At 40.6% G+C, this 9,445-nt stretch overlaps 1 protein-coding gene across 2 annotated transcripts; it reads left to right on the forward strand.

Annotated features, from left to right (window-relative positions):
- LOC136420790 (calmodulin-like) lies at positions 1-6,897 on the forward strand. Of its 2 annotated transcripts, none has more exons than XM_066407891.1 (5): positions 1-135; positions 1,485-1,968; positions 2,605-2,744; positions 3,961-4,065; positions 6,062-6,897. In XM_066407891.1, exons 2-5 carry the CDS (start codon positions 1,876-1,878, stop codon positions 6,186-6,188), a joined length of 465 nt encoding a protein of 154 aa, XP_066263988.1. In that variant the 5' UTR covers positions 1-135; positions 1,485-1,875; the 3' UTR covers positions 6,189-6,897. The 2 variants fall into 2 exon arrangements, with proteins under 2 accessions (XP_066263988.1, XP_066263989.1); XM_066407892.1 differs by having other exon boundaries at positions 1,786-1,968.
- Positions 6,898-9,445: the final 2,548 nt, after the last annotated feature.

A 9,445-nucleotide genomic window follows, 5' to 3' on the forward strand; every position in this document is an offset into this window, starting at 1 on the left:
AGACCAGGGTGAGCGTAGATAGGCTTTATAGCAGACGGGTGAGAGACGAGGGGAGGCGGAGGGTGAAATGTGGTGGAAGATCTGGGAGGAATTCCGAGCTGATTGATTTTGGTGGGGCGAACGCTGTTCAATGTGGTGAGAAATACTTTTCCGCGAATTGTGTGTAGTTAGATGACGTGTGATAGCTGCAAGCGGTGTGTTTGTCATTTGTATCTCAGCGAGAGTGGCTTACCAGAGAAGCAGGCGTCAGGAATGAGGTTTGTTTGCCTCGGGTGTTGCATTTGACATTCTATTTGTGCAAGAATAGTTTGAATGAAATATTGTCTACTGTACCATTGCCGGTACTACGCACTATGCAGTTTGGATGGTAGCATTGGGCTCTATGTTCTATGTTGCTAAGTAGCAGGAGATCTGGATCAAATTTGCCTGGAGTAGAGTTGCTGCTTTCATCTTGGCATCGCTTCTTCGTTACCGAGCTACGAACGCCAACAGAAGCCAGATAAGCTCTTGGCAAATGTTCTTCGAAACACCGCCATATTGGTACGTATCTATCTAGGCTACCATGGTGCTGGGTTATATGTAGAACACGGCTGGGCTTAGGTCTGTGCAAAGGAGCCGTCTTTTACAAACTTAAAACTCCTTAAAGATGTGTTTTTCCTGACTGCATTATTGTTTGGAGAATTTGGTTGACTTCAGCTAAAGTTACAGAGTGCCCAGAACATAGTAGACTACTAATGACAATTATGACGCTATATCAAGATTTATATTGGGTCAAGTGCATGTAGTGTCCTCTATATAAATGTTTAAAATACCTACTGATGTTTTTGAAGCCGTTACTTAATCCTTGCCACGTCACAGAAACCAACATTCAATCGGAGGGATGGAGGGGTCAGGGCACGTGTCAAACGATCGTTTAGCCGCGAGACTGGAAAATTGAGCCTCGGCACAGGTCCTTTGTTAGCTGGCCTTTGGGTCGCGTCTGCCGTAGATTGTCTTGTTATCTTCTGATAGAGGCACGTCAGGCTTTCTTACTTCCGAAAGATAACGTCGACATTCCGGTCTTAAAAAGTGCCCGATGCTCGTACATAGTGCTTCAGTGTATGTGTTGTAATCTTAGCTAATATATTCTTTTCATTGAGTCGGGCTATCACACTTAGTCCTGTCATTCACGTCTTGCTGTCCTACGATGATTCATTCCATGCTGTCGGACCGTCACACCTGATGCTGCCATTAATTTCATGCTGTTGTAACGGATGCTGTCATGCATTTCTATCATACGCTGTGCTGTCCTTCACCACAAGATTCATTCCATGCTATTATTTGTGCACAATAGTGCTGTCATTCACTTTCTGCTTTCGTGCTATCATTGAATTCATGATACCATGCTGTACCGCTTTGATTCATTTTATGCCGTCTGACTGTCACAAATTTTATGCTGTCGCGCTATCGTCCATTTCATGCTGCCATGCTGTCATTCTTTCCAGGTAAGAAAAAAGACGCGAGTGCCTGGGAGGCTTGGGGTGAACGCGAAGCCGCGGTATCCGGATATCCATCAGAACCGAACGTTAAGTCATCATGCCTAAGCTTTACTATCTGCAAAAGACGGGCTTCCTGGCCCTGTTCACCATGATGGTGGTGTTCTCGGCCGTATTGATGTTTCTATAATGAGACGAACGGTGTGGGATAAGGGGGCGTTATCCATGGACTGTCACGGAATGAATTGATCCGGCATTAACTTTACACACCATATCGTCTACCTGTCTGCTGTGTCTCTGGCCACACAAGTCACCAAGTGGGTTCATCAATCATCAAGAAGGAACCGAAACGCAAAGGATCATCCGTTTATCTTCTGGAATATTCTAAAAGGAGCTCAAGATGTCCAGGCGACCGACGTACAGCAGACAAGACTCCTTGTCTGCCACCCTTCAGGAGGCTTTCATAAAATACGACAAGAAGAAAACAGGAAAGGTAAGACAAAGCGGAAGATTTCTTGGTTCAGTACTAAGTAAGTAGGAATATCAACCATGCAAGCTTTTTGCATTAACACACTTTGTGGCAAGCTGATTATAAGCCCCTAGCTTTGACAAGTATACTTGTCACGCAAACTATGTATAAATACATGCATCGATTTGTTGATGCTTTCGTTTCTATTCGTCTTTATTCTTAAAGTTGTATGTCGGTCTGAGGGTTATCCACTCTGTTGGTGGATTCACAAAGCTTCAGGCTACAGCTTATCAAAGGGACACAAAACAAGAAGGTTTTTGTACACCGAGACCTATCATCAGCACAAAATTATTAGGTCTCTGTGATATCTAAATATTGAAAACTAGGAGACTTATCTTGATTAATGATAAGAACCTCTTTTTTTCCTTGTCGGAAAAATATTTGTGTGGCCTGGTAGTTCGAAGGCCTGTAGGCAAGTGACAGTCTAGTGTGTGGGAAGCAGGAAGTGGCCAGAGGGTCTCCTGGAGAGACATAATCCCCGGAGCCGCCACGTGGCTGGTAGTGCCAGGGTGTGGAAATGAAAGCATCTGGGGTGCGAAGAAACTGTCAGTCACGGCCAGCGATTTGTTTCGAATGAAAATGCGTTATCATTTGGCTCAGATGGACATCCACGACCTGTTCCGCGCGCTGCGGATGCTGGGGCTGAACCCGACGGAGGAGCAGGTCATCTCCATCCGCAGGGACATCGACGACGGGTCCGGCGTCGTGCACTTCGACGACTTCTGCAACATCGTCAGAAGGTGACAACCCTTCTTTCTATAATGTATGCCCTTAACTGATAAAAAAATGTATAAAACAATGCCAAGTCTGAAGGCATTAACAATGTCAAGTATGAAGGCTCTTGGATAATGTCCTAATTCAATTATTGCTTAATGGCTCACCCTTCCTTACGAATTCAAACAATGCCAAACTCTTACAGTATGTCCAACCATTCATTAAAGAAACCAAAAGATTTGAGTAGCCAACCCCCCATCCTACCAGTCTTGTAGTACCTGCCCACATATTTATCTGTTTATTGATTTCAATTTTCTTACATTTCAAGATTTCTGTCATGTAGTTTATTTGAGACGATTTTTTGCTCTTATGCTTTGCATGTCCGCACCTGTTTGTTTTTTCATTTTCAGTATTTGTAATATTTGTTTTGTACTTCTGTAATGTATTCTGTCGATGACGACACGAAAATAAGCTGTAAGCTTGAGTCTGTCGTCATCATGTCATGTATTTAAATGTTGCAATAAAAAAAAAGTATGAAGGCATTTAATTCACTTGTCCTGTCCTTTGCACACACAAATTCAGTTCTTTATGTTCCTTGGCGCCTTTCCTTTATTTTCTCTTCGTTTTATTTGTACCGGGCACTTGTGTTGTATGTAACCCATGCGCAACTGCTGATAATCTCAGATATGAGGCTAAGCAGTAAAGAAGAAGAAGAAGGAATGATACAATTATTTTCAACGACGTTTGCACCTTTTAAGAATGTGCAAACTCTGATTGCATCCCACAAGATGGATTCTGTCTCAGCGCTGTCATTGTCCCATTGGTACAAATTATGCATCCTACAAGATGGTTATGTCTTTGACGTGTTTGTTTTTTTATTCGTTTGTGGACCGAGCAGACCAATAGGGTTTTAATGTTTGTACTGTAAGTTGTGACTGGTAAGTAGGTAGGTCGTTAAATTTAACCTAGACCACCTTGTCCCTACTTGTGAACTGCAGTTATTTGTTTGCATACGGGGTGTCTCCAAAGGTATAATGATTGTATCTTTATAAGTTTGGGGTAATTGTAGAAGTCCTATACGCTATTTCGCTATTTTCATCAGTCCTCTGATCCTCTTCAATTGTGTTGTTAAGCAGTTTACATTATGCATGGAAATACCATATAAAATCTCTACAATGGTATGCACCGTCACAGAGGAGCTTTCTTTCCAATATAGGTTATGGTTATGTTATTTTTCTTCAGACTAATGTACCAGGCAGAGCAGGAGCACGCAGCGGACGATCTGAGAGTGGCGTTCCAAATGTTCGACAAAGAAGGTTCCGGGTACATACGGGCGACCGAGTTTAGGTACACGGACTTATAGGTTTTCTTCTTGGTTCATGTGCAAGTGTTTTGGTACTTTCTAACAAATCACATAAGGAATTACACAAGGTTACTCGCTTTTTGATAGATGTTAGACATCCAGGTAATGAGATAACAGCTACTCAAGCAACTGGATGACGTTTGGAAAAACTTGGTCAACGCATAGTCCTTGATTAAATATATTTTGGATCACAGATCTTACTCAGTGATCTTTCTCATCTGAAATGTCTTACCATTTTCAAAATCTAATCTGTTGCTTGAGAAACTGTTATCTTGCGTATCGTCTTGCCTATATGTCACTACCCTTCATCAAAAAACACATTGTCATAAATACAAAATAAACCAAGAGTTGTTAACATTTGATCAGAAATTAACAAAGAAAACAACCATTATTAACAAGTAGTTGATCAGACAATGCAGAACATATGCGACCGTGCGAGTTCAAGTACACGAACTTGTTTTGTTTTTCTACTGGTTAGTTTGAAGGACAGTTATAAGCCGACTATTCCTTGTTCTCTTGCCAAAACAACTGAAATAGTCTAAGGTCACATTCGATTGACGTTGTCTAGACGACACTCAAAGCATGATAGTCCACTACTTTATTTTTCTTGGCTCGGTGTGAGCTTGTTTGTTTGCCTTCTAGATCGTTTGAAGGGCACTCTCTATCCCACTTTGTTTATGTTCTCTTGCCAGAGCCATTAAAATAGTACAAGGTGACATTTGATGGACGATGTCCAATGTATACTCATAGTTGTGTTGCCCATTATGTTATTTTCCTTGGCACTATAGACCTTGTTTGCCATGTTTGTTTTTTCTACTACAGTTAAAAATGGTGATCATCACTCATTTATGCTTTTGTTCTGTTGCCAAAATGACTGAAATAGTACAAGGTTACAAGTTCATTGACGTTGTCGAGTGGAAATTCATGTTCTTATTGCCCATTGGTTTCCTTAGCACGTCAGGGCTTTGTTTGTTTTTCTACTACATTTCAACATGACGGTCCGCATGACCTGAGTTTATTCTTTTGTTCTCTTGCCAAAACCACTGAAATAGTACAAGGTCATACTCTATTGACGTTGCCCAGATGACAACCATGGTCTTAGTGCCCATCATTTTATTTTCCTTGGCACGAAAGGACATTGCTTGTTTTACCACAGTTTAACATAGTGGTTGCTCAATCGATTTATGATTTTCATATTTTGTTCCCTTGCCAGAATCACTGAAATATCACAAGGTCGTTTACGACTTACATTTTCAGGACGATACACATTCACTATATTGTTTGCCTTGGCAGGATGTAGCAGCAGTTTTGCATACCATGTAGACCAAAGCAGAACGAGGTGTCATTTATGGACGAACGAATAACAACATGTTTTGGTCCTCCATATAAATCGTCTAGATGCCCCGCACATGATTTACGTTATCGGGGTGACAAACATGACCTTTCTGTCTACTGAAATTGTTTTTCTTGGCATAATTCGATGCCAATTTTGCATATTTTGTACATTGTACTTCATAGAAGTGATATGATTGGTAAGGCATCTTTTATCATCGTTATATTTTCGAAACTTCATACATTTTTAGGTTATATTTGTGGCCTTTCTGTCAAAGGTCTTGTTTTTCTTGTTACGGTCAATGATCACTGATCAAATGGGACGAACGTTGCCATTGACACTGGCACTTGGATATCCAGTGATAACCCATTGAAACCACACTGTATCTTAGCATTTTATTCTTTATGCGAAGACATCTTAAGTTTATAGTAACAAACAGCATTAAAATGGCTCAACACAAGTAGATTATCAAAGGTTATGATAAGTAAGCTAAGATGAGGGAGGCCAAAAATAGTTACTCAAGCAACTGGATAAAATTTGCCTGAGTAACTATTTGTGGCGTATCTCATCACCTGAATGTCTAACCTTCATCAACGTAAGATGAGCTTCTGTTTCTTTTAAATTTCTCCTCTCTATCCCCTATACAGGAAGGTGATGACGACATTAGGGTACAGGATGAGTGTACAGGAAGTGGATGACATCTTGAAGATGGTTGACGTCACAGGAGACGGGATGATCAACTACGAGGAATTTATCACAGTTTTGGCAGCGTGAAGGAGGAAAGCATCTTTGATGCTTCGGTCGTAATTTGAAAAAGGGGCCCTGCCGGGTAGTTCACGGGCTGTTTTTTGGCACTTTCGGACGTGGCCCTGCGGGTCACCCTGTGGCTGCCGGACTATCTTTGGGCCCGGCCGGGACCCCGAATCGTCTTATCCCGGCCTTAAAAAAACGCGGGACCCGGTTAAGAAATAGACGCCGTGAGGCAATCGTGCGAGCACCGGGAGGTAAACCGTGGCTTCGGGTTATGACTACACCCCCGACGGGCCCCGGTGCGATTAGGACCGAAGCATATGTCTGCTTTTTATTGAGTTATACTGATAGCTATGGGATGTGGAGAGAGTTAGTTCAAGTCTCTAAGCTTCAGCTAAAAAAATTGCAAACTCTAGTATTAACTGAAAATAAATTTGTAACCGAATATTTTGGTTAAGTAAGATCGTGTACAATATTACTGGTAGTTGTGGGTATGATATGACTTATTCTAATTCTCTAAATGTTTGAGTAAACAAATGTGAAAACTAGGACAAACTAACACTTCACACAAATATACTAATTGATTATGCTGTGATAATATTTGGAATCAGCATACAGGTAGCTGTATAAATGATAGGAAATTTCTTGACATTCATAACCTTTGTTGAAAATTGTAAAATAGAAATTTATTGATGAAGGTATATCAATAAATCATTTTGCAGTTACTGTAACGCTACTTTCAGCGGGTTGACCAACCAGTCGCACCGTGCACAGTTTTCTGATGGAGCTAATCAGACGGTAATGTAACCATTTGTTACCCTCGGTCCTTCGGTCAACTTCTCTTCAAACGAGGAGTTATGTTCCGCGAGCTGACTTGAAAATGACATTTTAATCACCAATGAAAGAAATGCAGACAGTGTGTAATTTAGAGAACGTTATGTAAAGCTGAGTCCTGTTGTGTCGCGATGTAACATACATCTTGCCCGGCATAGGCCTTGTTAAGATTCAAACGGCTGGGGTATCGAACGATAATCAATGCGATAGCTTGTTTGCTACGCAGCGATTTGTAGAAAGAAAGTTGAGCTGGTCTGAAGAGTCGTTGCTGCACATATTCATGTGATGTAACGTACGATATGTATGTTTAAAGTGCAGTATGTGTAGATTCGTGAAACGATTTCTCCGACGAAAATTCAATTATTCACTTCTGCATTTGTAACACCAACGTTCGTGTACATTCAAGTATGTACTTATTTCGTACCTCTTTGCCAAATCAATTATCATTATAGCATCGGGGGATGCTTTAAAGTATGCCATATTATGCTATGAATGTAATACAAATAAATGTTATCAGTGATATATGTTTAATAGATGCTGTTGTAAAGGTATTTGATTGTAGATATCAAATGGGGTCGTCTGGGATTTGTATGTCGTCTTCTGTTGCTATTGTGCATCGGTACAGTGTAAACATGATTTGTTCAGAGGTACCTATAATAGGTACAATGAGCAATAATGTTGTTGATATAAGGTGCAATTCTATTGCGGCCATGCTTTTTTTACTTCCTAACATTGTCTTTTTGTTGATGATATTACTAGAATCGTATTACGATATATAAACAGATTGTATGTATAACTCATGGGAATATTGTCAAAGTATATTATTAGCAAGTAGCTTTGCTATGATAATTTCTCTATCTGTAAGCATAAATAAAAATGCTGACAGTGAACTAGTACATTTTCGAGACATTGATATCAAAATCCTGCACTCAAGAAGGCAATACTTAACACATTGTTAAGTAAACAATAATCCCTATAGTACAAACATGGATGTAAATGTTTATTCACACATGTCTAATGCTCAATATAATCCTGGATACTTCTGGAAGCTCGCCGGGCACGTGTAGCTATGTGAAGTATCTGGTCTGACGGCAACTAAAGGGTTGGGTTGCAGTGTTCCAGTGGACGCATCAGATGTATCTATTTATGGCAGATGTCATATTTTGGGAGGGACGAGTGGGGTTTCCAATATGTACGGAGACTATGACATCACGTGTCGACCCAAGTGAGACATGCTTGGCATTCTGAAGGTTTATGATTACCAGATGAATAAAACTATCCAAAAATAGCCGAGTCGTCATCAGACCATTCATATTTCTTATTGGTACACTACAATCTTTTGTAGTACGTTACCAACGATGTTTAGACAAAAAATTGTTCTCCAGCGATACTGATATGGAATTGTACGTGTAGGTTCCTTCTGTTGGACCTGACTACGGAAGCATAGAATGTGTGCAGCATGATGCTATGGGTATGCAGAGAAAAATGACGTCTGTCTATCTTTATAAACATTGCGTCCCCTTGACAAACATACTGCAATGTTGTAGTGCCTTGTTTAGTCACCATTTACTCTTCGACTGGGTCTATCGTCCCTGCATTAACGTTGCTACAGTGTAGTACACATTTTGACCGCATAGTGTCGCCGTCTCCCTTGGCCGACGTATCTATGACTTATGGTATATTTTGTACTCTGAGGGTCAAGACTAGCTGGAGTTCTAACCTGTTAAAACTTAATGCACTGTTAGGATATGTCTAAAGTTTATTCTCTTGCACTTCCTGCCTTAGACTAATTAACATCGGTCAGTGTTGTTTGAAGAATTGCTTTGACAGGTTTAATGATATAGACGTCAATTTCATGCAAATACATATTTTGCTCTCTCGTGGTCTAGTGCGTCGACAAAGCAACTCACAATTCTAGCTGAGAAAGGATACCCTCAAAAGTTGTGCAGAACATGATAGAGAATGGCGGACATCACGGTTTTTTGTCCTCACTAAATCATAGCAAATTTTCAAGTACATTACAAAGACTATACAAGTGTGCCAATGTGTCACACCTCTTGGCATTACTGGTCTGGTGCGTCATTAGATGTATACATACAGCCATGTTTTTTTTAACAAGCAGTCGACTGTTTATGAAATCAGCGTTTTGTTTATTTAACCCAGGTTTGCTAGGGCAAAGTTTACGATAACAGGTTCCTGCTAAGTCCATCCCTGTCAGCATGGACATGTCAATAATACTACCGGAGAATCGATGGCTTTTCGCCTGAGGGTTGGCAACCTCCTGCTTCATGATTTTCATCAATTTCACCGTTATTGAAAGGTGTTATAAAGTTACCATCTTGACATACTGCGCTTCTCATTTTAAAACAAATTGTATGGAATGAACTTTGACCCCCCCGTCGGTCCTATCCAGATATATAAAGAGGAAAAAAGACAGAAACAGTATA

The sequence above is a fragment of the Branchiostoma lanceolatum genome, chromosome 15, assembly GCF_035083965.1.
Source record: "Branchiostoma lanceolatum isolate klBraLanc5 chromosome 15, klBraLanc5.hap2, whole genome shotgun sequence".
Lineage (NCBI taxonomy): Eukaryota > Metazoa > Chordata > Leptocardii > Amphioxiformes > Branchiostomatidae > Branchiostoma > Branchiostoma lanceolatum.

Bases quoted from the DNA above. Each gene is read 5' to 3' on its own strand.
- LOC136420790 (XM_066407891.1), top strand. From the start codon at position 1,876: ATGTCCAGGCGACCGACGTACAGCAGACAAGACTCCTTGTCTGCCACC. The intron at 1,969-2,604 runs GTAAGACAAAGC...CATTTGGCTCAG, and splicing joins ACAAGAAGAAAACAGGAAAG to ATGGACATCCACGACCTGTT. The intron at 4,066-6,061 runs GTACACGGACTT...TCCCCTATACAG, and splicing joins ATACGGGCGACCGAGTTTAG to GAAGGTGATGACGACATTAG.